General features: G+C 45.1%; 1 protein-coding gene across 1 annotated transcript in view; it reads left to right on the forward strand.

Moving 5' to 3' along the window:
* The window catches only part of MORN5 (MORN repeat containing 5), a 51,570-nt gene extending 24,861 nt beyond the window's left edge, over nucleotides 1–26,709 (forward strand). Inside the window, exon 5 of the mRNA XM_007540009.2 lies at nucleotides 26,445–26,709. Within this exon, the coding sequence (XP_007540071.1) occupies nucleotides 26,445–26,584 (140 nt within the window). The 3' untranslated portion in view covers nucleotides 26,585–26,709. The remainder of the gene's footprint in view (nucleotides 1–26,444) is intronic.
* Nucleotides 26,710–27,305: the final 596 nt, after the last annotated feature.

Genomic DNA, 27,305 nt, shown 5'->3' on the forward strand with positions numbered 1-27,305 from the left:
ATTTTTTTTAAAGATTTTATTTATGAGAAATATAGGAGGATATAGAGAGAAAGAATCAGACATCACTGTGGTACATGTGCTGCCAGGATCGAACTCAGGACCTCATGTTTGAGAGTCCAGTGCTTTATCAACTGCACCACCTCCCATACCACTCCCAACTTTTTTTTTTTTAATGCTAGCTGCTAGGCACAAAATCAATTTTATAACCCTCTTAAGGATCAGGGCCTACCATTGGTTGATCATTGTTCTAACCAGCCTTTCCTGACCAACCAAACCCCCCACCCCCCCCATCAACATCACCACTGCTGTCTGGGTTAAGTATCCCTCCTGTGAGTCCACACAAGGTTCCATAGTAGCGCTTAGCCCACTTGTATCTTCATTTGCCTGTCTTCCTCTGCCTCACAGACTGGGAGCTTCTTGAGGGAAGCAACTATGTGGCCATGTCTCATTCATCACTGGGTCCCCTGCAACTCACACAGTTCCTATGAGTTGGAGCTGATTAAATGTTTGTGAAGGAAAACTAGGCAGGCAGGCAAGCAGACAGAGATCTTCCTATAAGTCCCTCATATTCTCCAATATATAAAATGCAGTTTGCAGCCCATAGTAGAAGACATCTTACCAATTTTTAAAAAATATTTTTAATTTATATATTTACTTTCCCTTTTGTTGCCCTTGTTGTTTTTTATTGTTGTTGTAGTTATTATTGTTGTCATCGTTGTTAGATAGGACAGAGAGAAATGGAGAGAGGAGGGGAAGACAGAGAGGGGGAGAGAAAGATAGACACCTACAGACCTGCTTCACCGCCTGTGAAGCGACTCCCCTGCAGGTGGGGAGCCAGGGGCTCGAACAGGGGGCTCGAACCGGGATCCTTACGCTGGTCCCTGCACTTCTCGCCATGTGCGCTTAGCCCGCTGCGCTACCGCCCAACTCCCATCTTACCAATTTTAATGATAACCACAACTTCTGATATTTCTTTTTTGTTATAATTTTTATTTGTTATTAACAGCATGTTACAAGACTGTAAGATTACAATGTGTATAGTTCCACACCACACTCACCACCAAAGTTCTGTATCCCCACCCACCATGGTTCTTACAAATCTTACGAAGTTTGCTTGTTTCTGTTTTGTTTGGATTATTATTTTTGGCAAGTTTATGTAAATCAGATCTCTAGATTCCACATATGACTGAAACCATCTGGTAGTTGTCTTTTTTTTTTTAATTTGGTATTTTTTCTTTTATATATATATATTTATTTTCCCTTTTGTTGCCCTTGTTTTTTTATTGTTGTTGTAGTTACTATCGTTGTTGTTATTGAAGTTGTCATTGTTAGATAGGACAGAGAGAAAAGGAGAGAGGAGGGGAAGACAGAGAGGGGGAGAGAAAGATAGACACCTGCAGACCTGCTTCACCACCTATGAAGTGATTTGCCTGTAGGTGGGGAGCTGCCTTATTCTGGTCCTTGCACCTCATGCTCATGAGCTTAACCTGCTGCGCTACCATGTGACTCCTGGTAGTTGTCTTTTTATCTCTTTACTTACTTCGCTCAGCACAATCACCTCCACTTCCATCCATTTTCTCATAAAGGACACAATATCATCTTTTTTGATTTCATGGAATATATATACCCCATAACTTCTTTAGTCAGTCATCTGATGATGGACATTTAGGCTGCTTCCACTCTTTAGCTATTGTGAATAATGCAGCTATGAACATAGGGGTCCCTTCTAGTTAGTATGTGAATGTCCACTGGATAAATGCCCAAGAGTGGTATTTAGGTCATAAGATGCTTCCATTGTTATTTGTTTGAGGACTCTGCATACAGTTTCTAAAGGAGCTGCACTAGTTTACACTCCCACCAGTAATATAACAGAGTTCCTTTTTCTCCACAACCTCTCCAATACCTGTCATCCTGGTTTATAAGCCATTCTCTTAGGTGTGAGATGACAACTCATGATATTTATCTGTACATCTAAGTTTTCAAAGTCCTCTGCCATCCTTTACCAGGCCCTGAAAAAGCATGGTGAAGACCTAGTGGGAGTTGTATTGTTATTGCGGAAAACTGTGAAATGTTATGAATGTACAAACTATTGTATTTACTGTCGACTATAAAACATTAATTCCCCAATAAAGAAAAAAACAAAACAAAACAGAGCACATGGTTGCCGGAAGGAAGGAAGGGAATTTGGGGAACCACAAATCTTGTTTATTCTTTGAACACTAAGGAGAAAGAATTCTCTCTCCTTTTTAATATCTTTTATTTATTTATTATTGTCTAGAGTCAGAGAGATGGGAAAGAGAAAGATACCTGCAGCCCTGCTTAATAAATTTTCAGAGTAACTTTAGCTTTGTAAAACTTTAAACCTTGACGATCTCAAAACACTGGCCCTCAGACCAAATCTTGGTTGGCCCATGCTGACAGCCTCTTATGTGGAAGGCACCTGCATGGGACAGGTTCTGCCCAGGTCCCTACCTGTTGTCTGACCCTCTATGCTATCAGTCACTTCAGGTTCACCTTAAAGCCTCAGACCCATGAGGGTGGCATAACTTTATGAACTTCCTGTTCACTGAGTGAGCTGGGAATGAGATTAGGAAAGGAGGTCTCAGGGAAATGAATCAAAAGCCAGTGGTGGTAAAGCAGCAGTTTGAATCCACCTCCACCTTAATACAAACCAAAATGAGTGAGCTTTCCACTATACCCTATTGAGACCATAAAATCATAGAGATAGCAATTCAGTGCAGACAGTCTTCCAATTAGTACAGGAGACATAAGACCAGAGACTCAGAAACTCACCTCCCATAGAAGACCTGGGAGCTGGGAGTAATAAAGATGATATGGCAGTTTAAATCCAGGGGCCTGGGGGCCCAGGAGACAGCATATAACACTGGGTTTGATCCTCACGGCAACTGCATGAATGGTGGAACTAGGATTTAGTCTTTGTATCCTTCTCCCCCTCTTTTCTCCCCTCCCCATTCTAAAAATATAAACTTAAAAAAAAGAAAAGAAAAAAGGACTGGAGTGATAACTCAATGGAGGTGACTCAGTATTGGGCATACAAGGCCCAGTGTTCATTCCCTGACACCACATTAAAAACAATAAAAAATCCAGTCAGTGTCTGAAATCTGCTCACCTCACATCTCAGATCCATCACTGATCTGCTGTTACATGACCCTAGATAGTTTACAGCTTGTTTCCTTTAGGAGACTTAGTATCCTTAACTGTAAAATAGGTACTGCAGTAACAATCTGGAGGTGGCATGATATACAAATTGTGTAGCCCAGAGCCGGTGTCCAGTGTGATTGGCAGTTGTGTTTGTTATCAATGCAGTTACTCACTCAGGCTGGAGAAGAGAAGAGAAGCAGGCTCTGGGATTTGTGAAAAATCTCTCTAGATGCTTGAGAGCAAAGAAGCATCTGGGAGACCCATGTTTGGATGGATATGCTAGGTCTTCCCACCTCCTCATGGAAGTGGCTTGAGAATCAAGAGCTGCTGACACTTTAAAGTCTGCAGGCTCTTAATTATGGCCATCAGAAACCCAGTCCACTTTCTATCTTCCATTCTTTTCCACTGCATATTCCAGACTAAAAAGACCAACATTACCATTCATGCTAAACAAGTGTCTATTCTCACCTCATGTAATTCCCCAACCAAGCATGCCCTCCTCCTCCTCTACTGGTCACAGTCATGCTCAAATCTTGGTGCTTAGCATGGAACAAAAGACCCTTAATGAGTCTTTGCCTATAACCCCACGAGAATGGCATGTGACTTTCCCAATGCATCTATAGCTCACAGGAAACCGAGCTGATCACTGTGGAGGCATGATCACTGTGGAGGGTCCTTACATGACCCCAGCTAAACACCCTACCAACTTATCTCCTGTGCTGTGTCCTATATTCCCAAGTGGGTACTTTCCATGAGCCATGGCTCATAATAAGGACACCTGGTCACAGATCAATAACTGGCTCCTAGTCACAGAGCTAGTAACAGAGTCAGAGCTGAGTCCATTCTCCTAGCCAGTTTGTGTAACGACCTATTCTTTACTCCGGGGCTGTGTTCATCCACAGTTGTTCTGCCACCAAACACAGTTCCAGGAACCTGGTAGAAGTTTGGTGATGTCCCTAAATAAATGAAAATGTCCATTTTCTATACTTAAGACAAAAGGACAACAGTCACCTTTGCAAAGGAGATGGTACCCATATTCAAAAGGGGTCCCTTTGCACATTGTGGGCCAGTAAAGAAACATTGGCAGATATCTGAGACAATTGCCTTTAAGATAGTAAAACACTGGGAGATTCACTCTAACCCTTCCCCTCCTCTGTGTGTCTTTCATTCTGCTCAGTAAGGATAAGCACAAGCCCTGTTAGCAGTTTGTACATGTGTCTCTTCATGTAGCTGTTGCTTGTCTCAACATTACTACTAGGAGTCATTTGCAAAATCACTACACCACTAATCCTTACTCCCTCCCCGCAATTAATGACACCCCGTGCGAGTGTCTCTGATGAAAGGCACATTATTAATATTCAAAGGGAAAAAATCCTCCTAACCATTTTAACATATACAACTAACAATGAACTAAATTTGCTTTGTGGAAGACAGAGAGTGAGCATCCCAAATTAGTTTATGTAAAAGCTGAAATTCTTCCCCCGAAAGGTCTCAGTACCATCCTCAAAGAATATCCTGATCATCAGAAATGCCGTCAAGATTCCCGCCAACATTATCCCCTTTGTTGTCTGAAATGTCGAATCAAGCACATCTGGCAAATGTCCTAGAGCTCACAAATCTTTCAAACAGCGTATAATTCCCAATGGTTAAAGAGATAACGCCACCGCTTAATCGCGCTGTGCTTCAAATAGCAACAACTTTCCTTCAATCAGAGACAATGGCTTTGGCTTCTTAAAAATATCGCATACCAGTGATTATTTGCAGAGAAGGCCTCCCTGTATTTGAACCTGTGGGTTCCAGACGGAATATAAAGTCAGGATCACAAGTTTCATTCGAATATATGCTCCGTTAAACAGGCAGTGGGAGGAAGGGGTGTGAACTGGGGTCCAAAAAAAAGGTCTGGCCTGTGTGACTTGGAGTCTTTGGGAGATGGTGGTGGCCTCATGACGATGCAGAGCTTCAAAATGAGGTGGAGAGCCCATATTGAATGAATGTTTACTATTATGATTCAGAGATTCAAGAGAGTGGGTGGGGGAAGTTTTTTGCAAGATTCCTGATAAACAAATGAAGAAACTGAGGTTCAGTGAAGTTAAAGAATGTCTCTGGAGAGTCAGGCAGTAGCACAGTAGGTTAAGCGCTTGTGGCGCAAAGCACAAGGACCAGTTCGAGCCCCCAGCTCCCCACCTGCAGGGGAGTCACTTCACCGGCAGTGAAGCAGGTCTGCAGGTGTCTATCTTTTTCTCCCTCTCTCTGTCTTCCCTTCCTTTCTCCATTTCTCTCTGTCCTATCCAACAACGATGACATCAATAACAGCAACAATAACTACAACAACAATAAAAAACAAGGGCAACAAAAGGGAAAAATAATTTAAAAAAATATTTTGAAAATTAAAAAAAACAAAAGAGTATCTCTGGTGAATTTGGCAGTAATTGGAATCCCCATTCAGCCTCATCTATCTCCCGAGAGTTTCTGCTTTTCACAGTGCCAGGGTAATGCTGAGATTCCCCCCCTCCACGTATGCATGGGTATGGAGCTCCCATCCAACTTTAGAAAAGCTGCAGAAGGGGGCTGGGCAGTAGCATAGTGGGCTAAGTGCACATGGCCCAAAGCTCAAGGACTGGCTTAAGGATCCCAGTTCTAGCCCACAGCTCCCCACCTGCAGAAGGCTCACTTCACAGGTGGTGAAGCAGGTCTGCAGGTGTCTGTCTCTCCCCGTCTCTGTCTTCCCTTCCTCTCTCCATTTCTCTCTGTCCTATCCAACAACAACAGCAGCAATAAAACAGTAATAATGATAAAGAATAAGAGCAACAAAAGGGCAAAAATAGCCTCCAGGAGCAGTGGATTCGAGCCTCAGCAATAACCCTGGAGGAAAAAAAAAAAAAAGGAAAAGAAAAAAGAAAGAAAGAAAGAAAGAAAGAAAGAAAGAAAGAAAGAAAGAAAAGAAAAGGGGCCAGGAGGTGGCGCACCTGGTTAAGCGCACACATTACAGCATGCAAGGAACCAGGTTCAAACCCCCGCTCCCCACCTACAGGGGGAAAGCTTCACAGGTGATAAAGCAGAGCTGCAGGTGTCTCTCTGTCTCTCTTCCTCTCTATTTTCCCCTCCCCTCTCAATTCCTCTCTGTCTCCAGCCAATAATAAATATATTTCAAAAAAAAATTTAAAAGAAAGGAAAAAAAAGCTGCAGAGGAGGGGAAATAGGATAACGGTTATGCAAAAGGCTTTCATGACTGAAGCTCTGAAGTCCCTCACACCACCAAAAGTCAGGTTCAGTCCCCCCACACTACCATAAGTTAGAGCTGAACAGTGCTAACTTATCTCTCGATCTCTGTTTCTCTTTACATACCTCTCATTAAAATAAAAATATTTTAAAGCTACCTAGTGAAAATCAAGAAATGAAAGATTGCTTGGTCTTCTAAAGTTTCTCTGGTATTATTAAATTGTTGAAAAGATCCTGGCCAGGGAGACAGCAAAAAGCTTTCATGCCTGAGGCTCAAATGTCCCAGTACCACCTTAAGCTGGAGCGGAATAGCAATGTGGGAGAAAAAGAAAGAAACAAATAGAAAATAAAGAAGGAATGAAAAGTGGAAGGAAGGAAGAAAAGAAGGAAGGGTGAATGAGAGGGGGGAAATATTCTGAATGTCTAGGAGAAAACTAATGATATAATACACCATCTAGTTTTAAAGTAAAATGCATTGCAGCCATTAAAATAGATAAAAAGATTTTGATTTTTAAAAAATATTTATTTCCTTTTGTTGCCCTTGTTTTATTGTTGTAGTTATTATTGATGTTGTTGTTGGACAGGACAGAGAGAAATGGAGAGAGGAGGGGGAAACAGAGAGAGGGAGAGAAAGACAGACACCTGCAGACCTGCTTCACCGCTTGTGAAGTGACTCCCCTGCAGGTGGGGAGCCAGGGGGCTTGAACCAGGATCTTTATGCCTGTCCTAGTGCTTTGCGCCATGTGCGTTTAACCCACTGTGCTACCACCCAATTCCCGATTTTTTTTTTAAGCTGAAAGGCAAGATGGTCGTAGGAATCAGCATTTACTGAGTGCTTCCTATGTGCACTGTTTTAAGCACTTCATATATTTCATTTCATTAGATCTTCACAGTAGCTCTGCACACCTGTTGTCTTTACTAGGAGATGAAGAAACTAAGGTGAAGGGAAATGCTTTGTCCCATAAGGACACAGAGAATAAGACAGAGATGGGGTTTGAAGCTAGATACAGCTTAACTCAGACCTAAAGATGACATCTGAGCTGTTTCTAACTGAGAAGCTGGAGTTTACCTGCAGGAGAAAGAACCAAGGGCTGACCGTTTCACCCAGAGGCATTAGTCCACACCCAGAGGGTATCAATTGCATCCTGGTTCTTTTTCCCCCTAGAGAGTTCTCATCCCACTCTATGGTTCCAGAAGTGGACAAAGAACAAGAAAGAATCTCAAATATCACTGACAAAGTAGGGCTTCTCTGATGTAGAAGCCACCGTCTTCTCCTGACAGGTGGGAAACTAGAGGTCAAATCCTGTTGGATACCCCACCTACCCTACCCCCATCCCCATCTGGCAGAACCCTAGTTGAGCCCCAGTTCTTCACTGCTGGCTGCTTCTGCAAACCCAGGGGGCCTCCCCATCAGCTTCCCTTGTGCTTTCTGCAGAATGGCTTAGTCTGGCTCTCACAAGCCCCTCCTGCCATCATCTCTCTGTGAGACAAAAGGCAATTTACCCAAATGTTATAATCACCTGGAGGCTGGCACGCAGGGGCACCCCTGCCTTATCTGTGGTATTGTTCACAGCACCATAATGATGGCTTTGTGGAGGGATAATATCACACTTGAAACTGCCAAATAAAATGCCCTCACAGATCACACATCCTGCCGGCAGACTTGGGCATCTGCTATAAGCAAATGGAGTAGAAAGGGAAGTTAATAAGCATTGAATGCCTCCTGTGCCAGGGACTTGCACAGCTCACTTTTTGGAAGCTGGCCTCCTTTTTATTATCAGTATTAAGCAGATGGGGAAACTGAGGCTCAGAGGTTACATTTGTTTTTAATGCCATAGCCAGGCAGGAAAAGAATCAGGGTTTGAACCTGTGTGCCTCTGAAATCATGTTCTGAACCAGAGGTCATGGTCTGAACCAGCAAGATGTGCTGGGTCATGATTCTCTCTAACAATCTAGGCAAAGCTAAATGGGGTCTTTCCCTCAGAGCAATGCCCTAGAACTTACCAGCCAGGCTCAGCCTGCAGGGGGCGGAGTCAGCACCTGGAAGCCACCCTTAGGGTCCCATGGGAATCTTTGCTCTGGGACTAACAGCCTGCCCAGAGCTTGCTGCCTCTCTGTGACCTGTGGGGACTGCCCTTTGCCATTCTTTCCAACTCCAAGGGTCCTGGAAATTCCCCCTCATGCCCATCGGATTCTGGTAACAATACACCTCTGCCTGCCATGGCAGCTTTCTGGAGGCATCCAAAGGACACTGCTTCCCCTTGCCCTGGCTACAGTCCATGAAGCCAGTGACCTAGTGATTTGTTTTGTCTTCTGCATAAGAAGTGAAAGCTAGGCCGGTGCCCATGGGCAGAAGCCTCACCTCTCTTCCTTGGCTCTTGATCTGGAACTCAAGGCAGTTGGTTGTAAGCCCTGTTTGATCCTGGGTCCAGGAGAGGTAGGCAGAGTGATGGGTCGGGCTTTAGAGTCAACCAGATCTGTCATTTTCCCACTTTGTGACCCTGAGATCATCTCTCAACTTCTCTCAGCTTTGTTTTCCTTGTCTTAAAAATGAGCATAGAAATAGGGGCTCCCTTAGAACAGCGTAGTGGTTGTGCAAAAAATTTTCTTGCTTTAGGCTCTGTAGTCCCAGGTTAGCACTACCATAACCCAGAGTTGAGCAGTGCTCTGGTGGGGGGGAGGGAGGAAAAGAGAAGGAGAGAGAGAGAAAGGGAAAGGGGCAGGCAGTAATGCACCTGGCTAAGTGTATGTTATAATGCCCGTGGACACAGTGCAAGCCCCAAGTTCCCACTTGCGGAGGGAAGATTCACAAGTAATGAAGTAGAGCTGCAGTTCCCTCTCTGTCTCTCTTCCCCTCTCTTCTCAATTTCTGTCTCTATACAATAAATAAATATACTTTAAAAAGAAAGATAGGCCCACACCTATGGACATCTAATCTTTGACGAAGGGGCCCAGATTATTAAATGGGGAAAGCAGAGTCTCTTCAACAAATGGTGTTGGAAACAATGGGTTGAAACATGCAGAAGAATGAAACTGAACCACTGAATTTCACCAAATACAAAAGTCAATTCCAAGTGGATCAAGGACTTGGATGTTAGACCACAAACTATCAGATACTTAGAGGAAAATATTGGCAGAACTCATTTCTGCATAAATTTTAAAGACATCTTCAATGAAATGAATTCAGTTACAAAGAAGACTAAGGCAAGTATAAACCTATGGGACTACATCAAATTAAAAAGCTTCTTCACAGCAAAAGAAACCACTACCCAAACCAAGAGACCCCTCACAGAATGGGAGAAGATCTTTACATGCCATACATCAGACAAGAGTTTAATAACCAACATATATAAAGAGCTTGTCAAACTCAACAGCAAGACAACAAATAACCCCATCCAAAAATGGGGGGAAGGACATGGACAGAATATTCACCACAGAAGAGATCCAAAAGGCTAAGAAACACATGAAAAAATGCTCCAAGTCTCTGATTGTCAGAGAAATGCAAATCAAGACAACAATGAGATACCACTTCACTCCTGTGAGAATGTCATACATCAGAAAAGGTAACAGCAGCAAATGCTGGAGAGGGTGTGAGGTCAAAGGAACCCTCCTACACTGCTGGTGGGAATGTCAATTGGTCCAGTCTCTGTGGAGAATAGTCTGGAGAACTCTCAGAAGGCTAGAAATGGACCTACCCTGTGATCCTGCAATTCCTCTCCTGGGGATATATCCTAAGGAACCCAACACATCCATCCAAAAAGATCTGTGTACACATATGTTCTTGGCAGCACAATTTGTAATAGTCAAAACCTGGAAGCAACCCAGGTGTCCAACAACAGATGAGTGGCTGAGCAAGTTGTGGTATATATACACAATGGAATACTACTCAGCTGTAAAAAATGGTGACTTCACCGTTTTTAGCCGATCTTGGATGGACCTTGGAAACATTCATGTTAAGTGAAATAAGTCAGAAACAGAAGGGTGAATATGGGATGATCTCACTCTCAGGCAGAAGTTGAAAAACAAGATCAGAAAAGAAAACACAAGTAGATCCTGAAATGGAATTGGCGTATTGCACCAAAGTAAAAGACTCTGGGGTGGGTGGGTGGAGAGAATACAGGTCCAAAAAGGATGACAGAGGACCTGTGGGGGGTTGTATTGTTATATAGGAAACTGGGGAATGTTATGCATGTAAAAACTATTGTATTTACTGTTGAATGTAAAACATTAATTCCCCAATAAAGAAATTTAAAAAAAAAGAAAGATAGGAATGGGGGTAGATAGCAGAATGGTTATGCAGAGACTCTTCTTCTTCTTCTAGCGTTTGCCCTTCTTCCGTAGCCAGTCAACAGGTCAGGTTGAAAGCTGTCAGGAGCTGCTTGTTGCTGGCTTTGAAAGTGACTGGGATCCATGTGGATTCAGTTGGCTAGGAAGGATCGTCAGTTTCCCCAATGAATGGGTACTCACGGGATGCACCACGAGAAGGTCGATCCAATGCATCCCAAAGAGACTCTCATACCTGAGGCTTCAAAGTCCCAGGTCCCCTATCCTCCCATACCACTATAAGCCTGAACTGAGCAGTGTTCTGGTCTGTCTCTGTATCTTTCTTTCATTAAAAATAAATAAAATATTTTTTAAAAAAGACGGGGGGGGTGGGCGATAGCGCAGGGACCAGAGTAAGGATCCCGGTTCAAGCCCCCAGCTCCCCACCTGCAGTGGTGTTCTCTTCACAAGCAGTAAAGCAGGTCTGCAAGTGTCTATCTTTCTCTCCCCCTCTCTGTCTTCCCCTCCTCTCTCCATTTCTCTCTATCCTATCCAACAATCATGACATTAATAGCAACACTAATAATAATAACCACAACAATGATAAAACAAGGGCAACAAAAAGGGGGAAAAAAAAGTAGTCTCGGGAGTTGAGCGGTAGTGCAGCAGGTTAAGGGCAGGTGGCGCAAAGCGCAAGGACCGGAGTAAGGATCCCAGTTTTAGCCCTGGCTCCCCACGTGCAGGGGAGTCCCTTCACAAGGGGTGAAGCAGGTCTGCAGGTGTCTATCTTTCTCTCCCCCTCTCTGTCTTCCCCTCCTCTCTCCATTTCTCTCTGTCCTATGCAACAATGATGACATCAATAATAACAACAATAATAACTACAACAACAATAAAAACAAGGGCAACAAAAAGGAAATAAATAAATAAAATTTTTTTTTAAAAAAGTAGTCTCCAGGAGCAGTGGATTTGTGGTGCAGGCACCGAGCCCGAGCAATAACCCTGGAGGCAAAAAAAAAAAATTTTTTTAAGAAAAAAATTTTAAAAAGAAAAAAAAAGACAAGAAGGAAGGGAGGAAGGGAGAGGAGGGAAAAATAAATAAGACCTCCCTTATGGGGTGAGATGAATTAGGGATACAGGAAGAGCAGTGCCTCAGGCAAGAGAAGCATGGACAGTGCATGTCCCTGGGCACAACTGTGATGACTTATACCCCATGGGCAGGGAGTATGGAAAAGTAGAGACTTCCTTAACTCCATGACTCCTGAGGGAGGAACCACTATTATCTTGGCCAACTGCCCTCTCCACTCTGCCTGCTTCCTACCTGCTTTTGTTGCCAGTTTCAAAACTGGACAGGCCTGTTGTCCCAAGATATTTATCTACCCCCAGTATAGTTTTGAAAGTGTTCCCCACCATCCTCACCATTTCCCACCACTTCAGAGACAGCCTAAGCCCCCGCCCTGACACAGGTCCTCACTGGGCCACAAGTTGGACGTGCTAAGATCGACCCAGTCTGGAAAAGAGAAATTTCCCATGAATGGTCATCCCACTTCCGGTTATCTTGTCCATCTCCAAAAATCTCTCCCTTTACACTGTCTGAACTGGAAGACGCTTTGAAGAGGGTTAAACCGGGAACAGCTGCTGGCTATGATAACATCACCCCAGAACCCATTCTTAACCTGGGTCCCACGGCAAAGAAGTGGCTCGCTTCATTCCTGTCCCACATCTTGGAATCTGAGTCTATGCCCAAAGTTTGGCGTCGTGCGAAGATTATAGCGGTTTTGAAACCAAAGAAAGACCCAACACTGGCCGCCAGCTATAGACCAATTTCTCCTCTCCGTGTGTTACAAACTCCTTGAGAGGCTGCTTCTGTCACGTATTTCTCATCTTACAGAGAAATTCCTATCACCCGCCCAGGCTGGTTTCCGCCCAGGAAGATCTACCTGCGAACAAGCCCTGGCCCTCTCAACTTACATTGAAAATGGATTCCAGAAGAATTTAAAGACGGGTGCTGTCTTTGTTGATCTCACAGCAGCCTATGACACAGTCTGGCACCATGGTCTCCTAGTCAAGATCTCAAGATGCCTGCCTCCATGGGTGGCCAACACTATATCGTTTGTTCTCCAAAACAGAAGATACATCTGGGTGACAAGTCTAGCAGATGGAGACTTGTCTCAAGTGGCCTCCCCCAGGGCTCTGTTCTGGCTCCTACGCTATTTAATATTTATATCAATGACCTCCCAGAAACTTCTTCAAGGAAGTTCATCTACGCCGATGACATCTGCTGTGCAACTCAGGCATCCAAGTTCGACATCCTCGAGGAAACACTCACGAAAGACATGTCTCTGATATCTGATTACTGTAAAAAATGGCGACTAATCCCTAGCACTGCAAAAACGGTATCATCTGTTTTTCATCTACACCATGCCTCGGCCTCGCGTGAGCTTAATGTGCAGCTTGGCAATACGAGAATCCGGCATGAAGCCCAGCCAGTCTATCTTGGCGTTACTCTCGATCGCACTCTGTCATTTCACGAACATCTCATAAAAACTGCAGCAAAGGTGGGCACGAGGAATAACATCATTGCAAGACTGGCCAGCTCCTCATGGGGCGCGAGCGCTTCCACACTACGATCATCCTCTCTGGCATTATGCTATTCCACTGCAGAATACTGTGCCCCAGTATGGTTCCGTAGCCCCCATGTCCACTTGGTCGATTCCAAATTATATTCCTCCATGAGGATAATTTCTGGAACCATCCGTTCCACCCCGGTTCCATGGCTGCCAGTTCTTAGCAACATCGCCCCACCAGATATTCGTCGGGATGCGGCATCATCTAAGTTCATTTCCCACGTCTACGCTAGACCGGACATGCCAATATACGCGGATATCTTCGCCCACCCTGTTCAATGCTTGACGTCTCGTCATCCAATCTGGTCTCCTATGCCTACACTGAACTTCTCTGTTCCAGTCTCTTGGAAACAGAGCTGGCAGTCAGCTGAGGTAAAGAACAAACACCTCATCACAGACCCCTGCAAGCGTCAACCCGGCTTTGACCTAGCATGTTATGATTGGGCCCTCCTCAATCGCTATCGAACAGGCCATGGCCAGTGCGCTGCTATGTTCCATCGCTGGGGAGCCAGAGACGACCTGAACTGCCCCTGCAGCTACAGACAGACTATGACCCACATAGTCAACGACTGCCACCTCTCCAGATTCAAAGGAGGTCTCGAAACTTTACATCAGGCTCAACCTGATGCTGTTGACTGGCTACGGAAGAAGGGCAAACGCTAGAAGAAGAACTGGGCCACAGGACTCCCTCCTAGGAAGCAGTGATGCTGACACTGACCTTGTAAGATAACAGTGAGAACTCAAGGAGTCCTAGTCTGTTCCTTGGTGCTTTGGGTTCTTAGCCTTCTAACATCCCTCCTGATGGTCTCCACTACCCCAGCATTGATTCATCACCACTATCCCACATCCTCCAGCTAGAGGAGAGTGGTCTCTCCAGGTCTTCCCCCCTCTGACCATTGTCCACACACACAAGGCTGGGGAGCAGGGCACTAAGTGAACAGAGGGACACAACAAAGACACTGGGTGACAAAGCCAACTGAGCCACCTCCACTCCAACATTTGCTTTCTGAGCTACAGGGCGACAGTGGCTCAGTCTCATGAATTTATTTAGGGAATCCCACTGGGAGTGCTTAAGAGAGGCAAGTGGGGGTCAGGGGAACGAGAATAGCAGTAGAAACAGTGCTGGTGACTTTGCATCTTCTTCAGTGAGTGTGAACCAGTAAATTATTTGGCCCTCTCCCCAGTGCCTCCTGCAGTTGAGTCTTTTGCCACATGCAAGATGACGTCCCCATTAAGGGGCAGACATTCTTACCGTTGTTGCCCATGACCACAAGCTGGTTGTGCCTCTGGACCCCAGTAGGGGACACTTGCTTGCCACAGTGTCAGGATTGGCTATGTGACACTTTGTGAGAGCTCCTTCTGCAACACAGGGCCCTCCTAAGATTCCCAAGGGTCATTCTGACTATGGCACTTGCCCTATAACTCTGCTCCCAAGACCACCCCAGTTATATGGATACCTGGTGTGGTCCTGGGGCTGCATGAGTTTAGGTGCCTGTACCTGGAACTGCCTCCTGGTACTAGGTAGTCACCCCTCCCTCATTCCAGCCCCAACCCAGTCCTGGGTCTGACCTTGGAGGCCTCACCCCAGTCCTTTCAACATCTTAAAACAAATCCACTCTCCCACATTAAATATATTGCGGTTGGAACTTTGAAAGGATTTTTAAAACTTCACATGGTAAATGGTATGACTACAAGTCTTTAACAATTGGCTGTGATTTCTTAAGAGCCACATGCACGCTGGAGGAGTCTTGCAAAATGAGAAAGCCAAGCCCTAAAATTGATCTTAAGTGTAATAAATTATTGTTATTTCTACACTTAATAATTAAACCTGAATGCATTAATTATAAGAACATTTATTAATTGTAGTTTCACAGTTTCTCTTGTTATATGTTAAAGTCAGTCTTTTTCTCCCCTCCTCCAAGCCTCTTCTGTTTGAATAGGACTTAAAAAGCTTGTGGGTGCTAGGTCTTGCCCCTTTGATTTGAAGTGGGTGAAGCAGGCCTGGCCTAATCCACCTCCAACCCCACCCCCTCCCCCTAGAAGATGTTCCTTGACAGGGAAAAGCAAGAGAAACCCCTTAGACTGCCTCTTCTTTTGACAGCAGGCTCTGTCTGGGCACTAACCCTTCTGTCAACACTGATGATACCATGGCATTGGCCTCTGGCCACCACTATACCAGTGTGGTTCAAAGCATTCTTGTCAGGAGTCCTGCCTGGGCACCATCACCCTCACTGTAGGCACTTGGTTACCTTCAGGGCCCTGGCCCAGCTCCACCTGCTCACACAGCCCTGCATTTGCACAGGTGGTGTGGCCTTGGCCTTGGGTTCCCACAGACCAGGGCTTCTGGTTTGCCACACAGCTCCCATCCCTGCCGTGAATCATGGTTCACAAGAAGCTTCTGAGAGGGGCCTTGACCCTGGGAAAAGAGGGCAGTGCACATGGCAGAGCCTTCTCCTCTGGAGCCTGGCTTTTTGGATAAGCACCATGTTGTCTCTACAGGCTGGGGATGCCTCCTTCCCTGTCATCTGATCACACACACAGGGGCTTACCCTGCTACACACCGTGTGCCTCAAACCCACTGAGCAGCCTCCAGCATGCACGCCTTCCTCACAGCTCCTTGCATGCTCACAGTACACACCACTGTACAATGGCACACACCTTCATGTTCACATTTAGGTAGATTCTCTCTCTCTCTCTCTCTCTCTCTCTCTCTCACACACACACACACACACACACACACACACACACACACACACATGTCCATGTATACCCAGCCTCATGAGTGTGACTGGCACCAGCACTCTAAGCCGTTCCCCTCTCCTCGGTGGGATGAAGTGGGGCAAAACCTTCCATCCCTTGAAGCTTCTGTGCTCTCATCTTCTATGGAAACAGGCAGCCTATTGCACTGGGGAGGGGAGTGACATGACACTTTTCCTGCAGAGCAGGGGTGTCTTCTAAGTGCTCAGCCAGGGTGAGCCTCTTCCCCTCTCCTGAGGCCAGATGCCTCCTTTCATCCTACTCTCTTCCCTTTGCCAGTCCCCACCCAACACACACGCACATGATAGGAGCTGTATAGCTGTGGTAACTACAGGTGTGCATGCTCCAAAGGTGTGCCAAGAGGAGCAGAGCCTGGTCTGTGGTGTCTTACAGCCCCAATGTGTCCTCCTTGGGCTCTCACCTGCTCTAACCTGCCTGGCCATGAACAAAAATCATTAGCTGAGCTCACTGATCTCTTGAGCCTCCTTTCATCAGAGTACTGCTCAGCTCTGGCTTACTATGGTGCTGCAGATTGGACCTGGGACTTTGGAGCCTCAGCCATGAAAATCTTTTTACATAGCCATTATGCTAACTCTCCCAGCCCTTTGTCCACATGCGTAACCATCAGGCCACATTTCCTCCTGAAAATGCATCTGTTAGGTAACTTCTTTTTTTTTAATATTTATTTATTTATTCCCCTTTGTTGCCCTTGTTGTTTTATTGCTGTAATTATATTGTTGTTGATATCATCATTGTTGGATAGGACAGAGAGAATTGGAGAGAGGAGGGGAAGACAGAGAGGGGGAGAGAAAGACAGACACCTGCAGACCTGCTTCACCGCCTGTGAAGAGACTCCCCTGCAAGTGGGGAGCCGGGGGCTGGAACTGGGATCCTTACGCTGGTCCTTGCAATTCGCACCACATGTGCTTAACCTGCTGCGCTATCACCGGACTCCCCGTTATATAACTTCTAAGATCTCTCCTTCCCCCAGCACTGTGCTGACCCACAGACTGTACCAATGACACCCTCAGTGACCTGGGCTCTGAGCAGTGGCATGTATAGGCCTGCCTTTCCCCACCCTCACTGTGAAGTAGGCCTCATGGTGGCCAGGACTTTGAGCTTCCCGAGTGTGGTTAGCACCCAAGTACAAAGCCAACCTCTCTGGGCGGTAGGGCTCTTTCCATCTATGGCCTCAAGACAAAAAGAAACCACAGGCAGGCCTTGGCCTTTCACTTAGCATGTCTGCTTTGCCCTCTTGGGAGCTCTGTTTGCTGAGGGTGGAGAAGAAATTCTTTCACCCTTGTCCAAATCCCTCAGATAAACCTGTACCAATTATATCTCCAAATGTATGTCTCTATCCATTTATTCACTGTGTATTAAGCACTAGTTATGTGCCAGATGTGTGCTGGGCTCTGAACAGCAGATGTTAATTGGTCACGACTGTCCCAGCAGGGCAGTCTATGATTTTGACCTTGATCTAGGTCAAGGAAGGTAATATTCAGGTAGGACCACTGAGACAGCCAGGAGGTCACTGGGGCTTTCTCACACACTTCTATGAGGGGCCTTAAGTTCAGGATAAAATATGGCTGAAAGGATATCACGTTGATCAGAAAACTTTCAAATCAGACCCCCTTTCCTGCCAGTAGAGCACTGAGGACTTACACCTCCTTGAAAGCAGTTCTCGTTCAACATACTTCTTATATTTGCCTGTTTGTGTAAAAAGTATTGGCTTGTCAAATGCAAGAGTTTTACATACACTAAAGTTATAATTTTCTTATCTAAGCCTTTCTTCACTCTTATATGCTCTGAGGTCCAGACAGGGGAAGTATCCTGGGCCTTTCCTGAGCCCTGAGACACTCTATAGCTGAAGCTGAAAGGAAGGCTGTTCCCCTCAGAGGCACAGCAGGCATTGGGACATACAGGTACTGGAGAGCATGTGCACATGGGAATGTGACAGTCAGGGTGGCTGCATTTTCTAGAAAGAGGAGAACTGGGGAAGGGAAGGAGGTGGAGTGGAAAGCAGGGGAGCTAAAGGGAACTGAAGTCCAGGCAAAGGAGCAGGACTCTCACTGTCCCTTCTCAGCAGGGGAGTCATGGTTCTTTTGCGGGCCTTTTGGCTGCAAGTACCTTTTCTCTTCTGCAAAGAGCCCAGTTTTCCTGGTGACTGGTAAGACTCAGGTGGAAAGGGGGTGTGGAATAGCTCACTTGGATAGTATGCTGTTTTGCCTTGTGTGCAATTCAGGTTTGAACCCAACCCCCACCACAATGTAAGAAACTTCAGTGCTGTTCTCTCTTTCTCTCAATTAGAGGACATCAAGGGAGACACAGGAGATCACCTCCAAACCTTGAGAATCAGAATAAGGAATTCTTTCTACCCCAAAGGTAGATAAACCTTTGGACAGTAGCCCCTGCTGATTATCAGGCCTCTTTGCCCCACCTTCTATCTCCCACTTGAAACAGGCACGGGGCTGCCAGCCACAGGGTTGAGTATGGTCATGTATTCATTCACTAAACAGTTATAGAGTAATGTCTCCTATGTGTCAGACGCTGTCTAAGCTTCCTGGTTCCACTGGAGCTTACACTTTGGGAAAAACAGATGAAATATAAATAAACAAGAAAATTGCGGAGTGAAGCAGATGCTATGAAGAAGTTAAAATGAAGATGCATTTGAGTGAATGGAAGTGAAGACAGAAGAGAGATCACTGGAGCCAATGAAATAGTTCACTTGGATAATGTTCTTCTTGGCCTTGTGCAAGACCCAGGTTCCAGCCTGGCCCCCACTGCATTGCAGGAGTTTTGTTACTGTGGTCTCTTTCACTGTCTGTCTCTGCCTCTTTGTCTCTATTTGAAAAAGTCATGTTGGAGCAGTAAAGCCCTAGTGATGACCGAAAGAAGGAGGAGGAGGATCAGGATCAGTGAAGTGACATTTGAGCTGAAATCTGCATAAAATAGAAGCTTAAAGAATGTTTGTTGATGGCAGTCATGGCAAGAAGTCAAAACTCAATAGACCTAGTTCCAGACTCCATTCTGGGAAAGCAATGATTGGGCACCTACTGTCTGCTGGGTCCTTCAGTCAAGAAGCAGATATATTCCCTGCATTAAGAGCTTATAGTCTAGCAGCCCAAGAGGTGGCACAGTAGATAAGGTCTTGAACTTTCAACCATAAGGTCTTGAATTCAGGTCCTAAAATCCTTAGCATTGCATGTGTCAGAGTGATGCTCTGGTTCTCTTTCCAATGCTCTCATTAATACATATCTTTTAAAGAGTTTACAGTCAAGTGAGGGTAGATAGCATAATGGTTATGCAAAGAGACTTTCATGTCTGAGGCTCTGAAGTCCCAGGTTCAGTCCCCTGCATCACCATAAGCCAGAGCTGATCAGTGCTCTGGTAAAAAAAAAAAAAAAAAAAAATGCAGTCTAAGTCTCTTGAGAAAGAAAAATACATAAGGGAACACATCCAAGTATAGATTCATATCTTGTTATACATGTAAGCCAGGAGAGAGGAAAATATTCTTAAAAAAAAAAAAACTTAGGGAGTTGGGCAGTAGCGCAGCAGGTTAAGTGCACATGGCACAAAGTGCAAGAAATGGCATAAGGATCCCGATTCAAAGTGCAAGAAATGGCATAAGGATCCCGATTCAAGCTCCCAGCTCCCCACTTGCAGGGGAGTCACTTCACAGGTGGTGAAGCAGGTCTGCAGGTGTCTGTCTTTTTCTCCCCCTCTCTGTCTTCCCCTCCTCTCTCCATTTCTCTCTGTCCTATCCAACAACGACAACATCAACAACAATAACTACAACGATAAAACAACAAGGACAATAAAAGGGAAAATAAATAAAAACAATTCTTTAAAAAAACATGAATGATTGGATATGAAAAAGTTTCATTTTTCTTGGAGATCATAACAATATCTTATTTTTTTGTTTGGGAGCACAACAGATCTTAGTGCAATTTTAAAAATAAACATTTTAGAACAAAATTAGATGTACAAAATTACTGGAAGCCAATCAGTGGTGCACCTGGTTAAGTGCACACATTACAGTGCACAAGGATCCAGGTTCAAGCCCCTAGGCTCCACTTGCAGGAGGAGAGCTTCACGAGTAGTGAAGCAGAGCTACAGGTATCTCTCCCCTTCCCTTCTCAATTTCTCTCTGTCTCTATCAAATAACAAATAAATAAAAATATTTTTAAATTACTATAAAAATAATAAAAGTTTTCCCCATATATTCTATGCCCAGTCCCCCTTTGATTTATAGCTTACATTGTAAGGTGCCTTTGCCATTATGAATATACTAAAACAGATGCATTATTGTTATTGTTGTCATTAATTACTATTATTATTAGAGCATAGCACTGCTCAGTTCTGGATTATGGTGGTACCAGGAACTGATACATTATTACTAACTTAGAGTCAATACGTCATTTAGATTTCTTCAATCTTCCCTAATGTCCTTTATTTTTATTATTATTGATTTAATGATTGACAAGATTGTAGGATAAGAGGGGTACAAATACACACAATTTCCACCACCAGAGTTCCGTATCCCATCCCCTCTATTGGAAGCTCTCCTCTTCTTTATCCCTTTGGGAGCATGGACCTGGGGTGCAGAAGATGGGAAGTCCGTTTTCTGTAAATGCTTCTCCAGTGGACATGGGCATTGGCAGGTTAATCCATACTCCCAGCCTGTTTCTATCTTTCCCTAGTGGGGAAGGGCTCTGGAGAGGTGAGGTCCATCTCTCTCTCCCTCTCTTTTTCTCTCCTCTCCTCTCCTCTCCTCTTCTCTCTCTCTCTGTTTCTTTCTTTTTTTCTTTCTTTCCCCCCATTCCAGGATTCCATTCAGTAATAGCAAATTACTTTTACTGTACATGTCTCATAATTCTCCTTTGTTTTGATAGACTTTCCTTCTTTTGGGATAATGGTTTGAGAAATCCAGATTAGTGTTGTGTTTCTGAATTGGAATTTTGGTGTTTGCTGATGACTTTAGATGGGGGCTATGGACTTTGAGGAAGATCAGAATGGAAGTGCCAATTTCATCACTTTGTATACCGGCCAGGTGGTGGTGCACCATGTTAGCACACATGTTACCATCACATCCTGTGAAGGATGATCTCTGTCCATGTCACTTGACCCTGTTGCCCTTGGACACCTGGCTGATGTGTGTTGTGTATCACTCTCTGCACTGGGAGGTACTTTTCCTCCCCATCTAGGTTCTGTTTGGGAAAAAGTCCCTTAGCAGCTCACATCTAAGGAGTCAGGAGTTATGCTCCACCTCCTCAGATGCAGGGTATCCACATAAACTATTGACAATTCTTCTACATACATTGGTTTCTTCTTTGATTTCCGCACTCTTTTGCCAATATTTTTACACTGTTTTTTTTCTTTTTAGAAATCCAAGACCTCTGTTGATGTTTCTAGTCATTTAGAAATGTTTTACTCCAATTAATAAAATACATGAAATTATTAAGGCATTAAACTAGAAGGTTAAGGGAAAAATTAATAGTCAGTTTTTTTCTTGCTGATGCATATTAATGAAAGATGTGGGAAATACCAAGAACAGTTGGATGTCAATAGTTCCACAGATCAGAGATGACCATTATTCGTGTTGATCGGTCCACAGTTTTCCTCTATGCATAACTTTTGCACAGATGATATAGCACATGTATTTTGGGGTTTTACCTCTTCCCACCATTAAAAATAATTATCACATCAAAGACATTTCACCTGTGTTGTTTTACTTTATAACCATATTATTTTCAATAACTTCTAAATATTCTTCCATTTGGCTTTCATTGTGCTCCACCCCCCCCCCCCAAGCAAGATGATGCTTGGCCCACAGTGGGTGTTTGGAAATTATTTGTTAAATTAATTAATGTATGACAAGTAATCACTCTTGCTTTGAAAAATGAAGGCTCATTTCTAGACTCTCTACTGCACTGAGACAAATAGATTAGTCCCTCAGGATTGTGTCCCAGAACAGAATTACTGGGCCAAAGTGTGTGGGGGTTGGGGGTGTGGTGCGGGTCAAAAACTTTTCAAGATAAATGCACCAAACCAGAAATCCCCTCCCCACTCCTCTCTGAACCATCAGCAGTTGTGCCCAGAGTAATAATTTACAATTGATTAAAGAGTTTTGGGGGTGTTTTTTTCTCTCATCCTCTCTTCCCTCCTTCCTCCTCCCCCTCTGCCAGAAAAGGGGGAAAAATTATCTGCGAAGGTGAAGATGTTCTCAGACAATCATATTAACATATTCCAACAATTGCAATTTGCAAAATAGTAATCACAACTCCTTGGCTCTGGGCGGCATTAATCAAAGCTGCAGGTTTAATTCCATTTTAAATATTGATGAAATGTGGCTGCAGCAGCCTCACCATGGCGTGGTGAGGCCAGGAGAGGAGTGAGTGCCTAGGAGAGGAGAGGCAGCAGGGAAGTGGAGGGCGGGCTGGTGAGCAGCTGCGGGAGAGAAGGCATCTGTGATTCAAATTGGTGGCTGTGCAACCAGGTAGAGAGTAAAAGGGGTAGTGAAGAGGGCTGTTAAGTCCATTGCTGTCAATTTGTAACGATCAGGGAGGGGCCTGAGGACTGGTGCAGCACAATAAACCCAGTTTGTCTGGTTTCAGGGGTTACCACTGAAGAGGTTGCAGCTGCACTGATTCGAATAGCCTGGAGACTTCAGAACTGTAATTATCGCGGTGTGGCAAAAGTGGGCTTCACCAGCGTTTAACTCCTTGTGTGCCGTCACTCTCTCTGCCCCTGGGGGCTGCTGCCACTATGGATTCCCAAGCAGCCTCCTCAGGGGAAACTGAGGCCCAATGTCTACTTAAAACAGTCCTTAAAGGCAAGAGCTTACCAGGCAACAAGACTTTTTTTCCCTTAGGTCACATACAAAGAAATGGGGGGGGGGGGGCAGGGAGTGGCATACAAGGGCACCATGAAGTGTGGCCTGGGGTAGGAAGCCAGGCTCCACGGCCTGCTGAGCTTTGATTTAAATTCCACTGGCTAGGACAAGGCTCATCTCCTCTATAAAATGGGGGTAAATGCTGCCCTGGAGATGGCTCGGCAGGCAAAGGGCATACTTTCAAGCATGATACACCAGATTAGTGACCCCCAATCTTACATGGGACCAGGACACACAGTGCAGCATTCCTCTCTCAGTCTCATAAAATTTTCTTAAGTTTAAATGTTTATTAACAAGAGAGAGAAATTCTGAGCATCACTCTGGCATATGAGATGCCAGGATTAGAACTCAGGACCTCATGGTTGCAAGTCCTACACTCAACTACTTCACCACTTCAGAAATGACAAGAATTTTAGGGGTCATGGAGTAGTAGCTTTCCCAGTAGAGCGCACATGTAACTATGCATGAGGGTCCAGGTTCAAGGCTCCAGTCTTCACTTTCAGCGGAGAAGCTTCGCAAGAGTAGAGCAGTGCTGCAGGTGTCTCTTTTCCTGTCTCTCTCTTTCATGAGTTCTCTCTCCTACAGTCTTGCTTCACCATGCATGAAGCTTTCCTCCTGCAAGTGGGGACCAGGGGCTTGAACCTGGATCCTTGAGCATTGCAATGTGTGTGCTTAACCAGGTGCACCACCGCCTAGCCCCTCCTTCTCTCTCTGTGTCTCTCTCTGTCTCTGTCTCTCTCTGTCTGTCTCCATATCTCTGTCTTTCATCCTCTATCAAAACAATAGCCACAGAGTTGTAGGGTTGTGCAGCCTCAGATTCCCAATAATAATCTTGCTGGGAAAAAAAGTGTGTGTGTGTGTGTGTGTGTATGAAATTTTAAAGACGTGTAAATGGGGGTAACCTTCCCTGGCCTATTGGGCTGTTACTGACTGCATGAGACCTGACATTTGAAAAGCATAGACACAGAATAATCTATCAAAAACTCCCCATCTCTCAGGCCAAGTCTAATACTTTCACAGAAGAAGTGTTCCCGGGAGGGAGAATCTGATTCACATGTACTGGGGGCAGGATTTGTGCTGATTGTCCAAGTTTCAATTCTGGAGACATTCTCTTGTTCTCTAGCTTTGCCACTTGTTGCCCAAGATGGACAGACAGAGGCCAACCTCTTGCCTCTGAGGCATTAGGCACTGGGTTAGGCACAGAGTTGAGGGGGGGGGGAGGGAGCAGAACATGATCCTCTGGTATTGTATCCCAGAGGATGACTGTTTGAGGTCAGGGATTTGGGCCAGTTGTCTTTGTCCCAAGGGTCTGCAGACAGGAATGAGGCAAGGACAGCTGGGAGTCCTGGTGAATGAAGAGTGTATGACTCAGGGTCCTTCTTCCTGGAATACAACCCCAGGGGGATGTTCCATGAAAGGCTGTGCATGGCAACATCCACCCTAGCATTATACACAGAAACGGGAGCTGGAGGCAAATTGTCTAGCACTGGGAGTCAAACATGACGAAGGTCCACCATGGAATGTGGGGCACAGCAAGGAGCAAAGAACTCGATGTACATGTAGCAACAAGAATAGGTCTTGAAACTGTAGTGTTGAGTGCAAAAAGTGAGGCACAATAAAATTCTCAGCACAATGTCATTTATGTAAATTGGAACCACATTCTCACACAAAGCAACAATACATGCTTTACAGAGCTGCCTGCATTTTTTAGGGGTATACATCCCTCCATTAGAGTGGGTCCCTGCCATGGGAGGGGGAGGGGCTGGCTGTGGGTTTAGGGGGCTAAGGAAGAAAAAACAAAATGAAAGTCAGTCCACGGAGGGGCCTGGCAGAGAGCTGTGATGGAAGAATGTGCTTCACTCAATTTTCTCTCTGAGGTTTAAAAAACAGCCTGGGCTTGCATGGGGCTTTGTCACCAGACAGCTCCATTCTGGGCGCTCCCATGTGACTCACTTGTTGTTGGCAAGCAACTGAACCTCTCTGTCCATCCTGTCTGTCTATCAATGGAATGGTGGGGTCACAGCCATTAAGTGGTCATGGTGATTTAGTTAAAGGAGATAGACTGTTTAAGGTCTACAGGAACTTCAGTTTCTCTCCAGACCCCACTGAAAAGACTTTAGAAAACAGATGGTGGGGAGCATACATGTTACAGCATGCAAGGACCCAGGTTCGAGTCCCCGGTCCCCACCTGCAGGAGGAAAGCTTCATGAGTAGTGAAGCAGTGCTGCAGGTGTCTGTCTCTCTCCCTGTCTATCACCCCCTTCCCTCTCAATTTCTGGCTGTGTCTATCCAATAAGTAAATAAAGATTGTAAAAAAATTAAAAGAAAAAAAGAAAACAAAGGGTGTCCATCATCTAGAAGGCCCTGGCTCTTTGAAGAACCAAGAATAGAAAGCCCAAGGGGATGGGTGGTATCATATTTGGTTGGGCACACACATTACCAAGCACAAGGATCTGGGTTCAAGCCCCTGATTCCCACCTGTAGGAGGGAAGCTTCACAAGGGGTGAAGCAGTGCTAAAGGCTTCTCTCTCTCTTCCTCTCTGTCTCCCCCTCCCACTCTCAATTTCTGTCTTAGCAAATAAAAAGAAAGAAAAAATAGCCACAGGCAGAGGGTAGATAGCATAATGGTTATGCAAAGAGATTCTCATGTCTGAGGCTCCAAAGCCCTAGGTTCAATCCCCCATACCACCATAAGCCAGAACTGAACAGTGCTCTGGTTAAAAAAAAAAAAAAAAAAAAAAAGGAAGGGAAAGGAAAGAAAGAAAGGAAGAAAGAAAGAAAGAAAGAGTAGCCACCAGAAGCAGTGGGTTCATTCTACAGGCACTGAACCTCAGCAATAACCCTGGTGTCAAAAGAGAGAAAAAGAAAGAGGAAAAGAAAGGAAAAGGAAATGAAAGGAAAGAAAGTAGGAAGGAATAGAGAGGGAGAAAGAAGAAGAAGAAAGAAAGAAACAGAGAGAGAGAGAGAGAAAAGGAATAGAAAGCCCATCTGCCATGTGTGCTACCCAGGTTCGAGCCTGGCCCCCACACCATCACAGTGGAGGAAGCTTTGGTGTTGTGGTCTCCTTTATTCTCTGTCTCCTCTCTGTCACAAAAGGGAGGCAGGGGAAAGAAAGAAGAAGGAGCCCAAAAGAGAAACTAAGGTCTGAAAACTTTAATTCCTATACCAGCCAGCCTGTCTCCCAGTGTTCTGGAGGTGCCATCTGTGGGTGTCCTGGGGGTACCTAGATCAAGCAAGCTGCCTCCTGTCTGCCAATTAAAAGCAGCTGATTCTGAATGAGAAGATAACACCAGCCATATCCACAAATTCACAGTCCCCTTGCGCTCCATTTTCTCCAGGCCAGGCACTAACAGCAACTAAAGAATTCAGTTCGAATAGCAGGCATATCCACAGAGCTAAGAGAGTGGCGACCAAGGCCACCCACATGTACCTGCATAGACTCCGGTGCCAAGACCCCACCTGGGGGTCTCCCAGGGTAGGGGAGACCCGAGCACTGGGTATGACCAGCTCTTCTTCTTGCCTTGCAGATGATGATGAGCATGAGTGGATTGTCCGGACATGTCGGAAAGGCTGGGATGAGGGCATGCATCTGAAGCCTGAGTTACATCCAAAACCCCAGGCTGTGCAGCCAAAGCTCGATTTCATGCATCCGAAGCCCAAACTGTGAGCTCTGCAGCCACCTCCACCAGGTGTCCTTCCACATTGCTGGTGCTGGTTAGCTGGCTAGCCCAGGAGGGAAGAATGTTGTCTAGAGCCTGACTTTGATTCCAGAATAAAGGCTTGCTGCAATTAGTGCCTCTAGTGTTCCTTCTTTAGTTTCTTCAAGAGAGATCCTCATTTTGCCTGCACCAGTATCACCAAGGCAAAATTAGGAGTGAAGTATTCCTGGGTCTTTTTATTTTTGAAACAGTGTAAGAAACCATATCACTCAAGCTTCCTTCAGTGTTTCAGTGCAGTGCGGGCCAGGCTCAAACCTGGGTCACGCACATGACAAAGTGGTACACCATCCAAGTGAACTATTTCACTGGCCCTCCTGCATCTTACTACCCTAGATCCACTATTCAGAATCAAGAGGAATGGGCTCTAATGAGTTACGTTCTTCAATATTTATTATGTGTATGGAAAAACCGCTATCTTACCATAAGAGCACTGTGTAAATGAGGGAACAACTTATATATGTAGGCAGTGTGCACATTACCCCTGCTCTTCACAATAGCCTGTAGGAAAGGGCTGAGCATCACCATGTCCAGCTGGGGGTTCTGAGATTCTGAGAGATTGAGTGACTTGCCCTAGGTCGATAGCATTTAAATCCCACTACTGAGTACAAGGTGTTTTGTTTCGTTTTTGCTTGGCTTGGCTTTTTGCATGTGTGTTTGTTTGATCTGTTT

The sequence above is a fragment of the Erinaceus europaeus genome, chromosome 10 (genome assembly GCF_950295315.1).
Source record: "Erinaceus europaeus chromosome 10, mEriEur2.1, whole genome shotgun sequence".
Classification (NCBI taxonomy): domain Eukaryota; kingdom Metazoa; phylum Chordata; class Mammalia; order Eulipotyphla; family Erinaceidae; genus Erinaceus; species Erinaceus europaeus.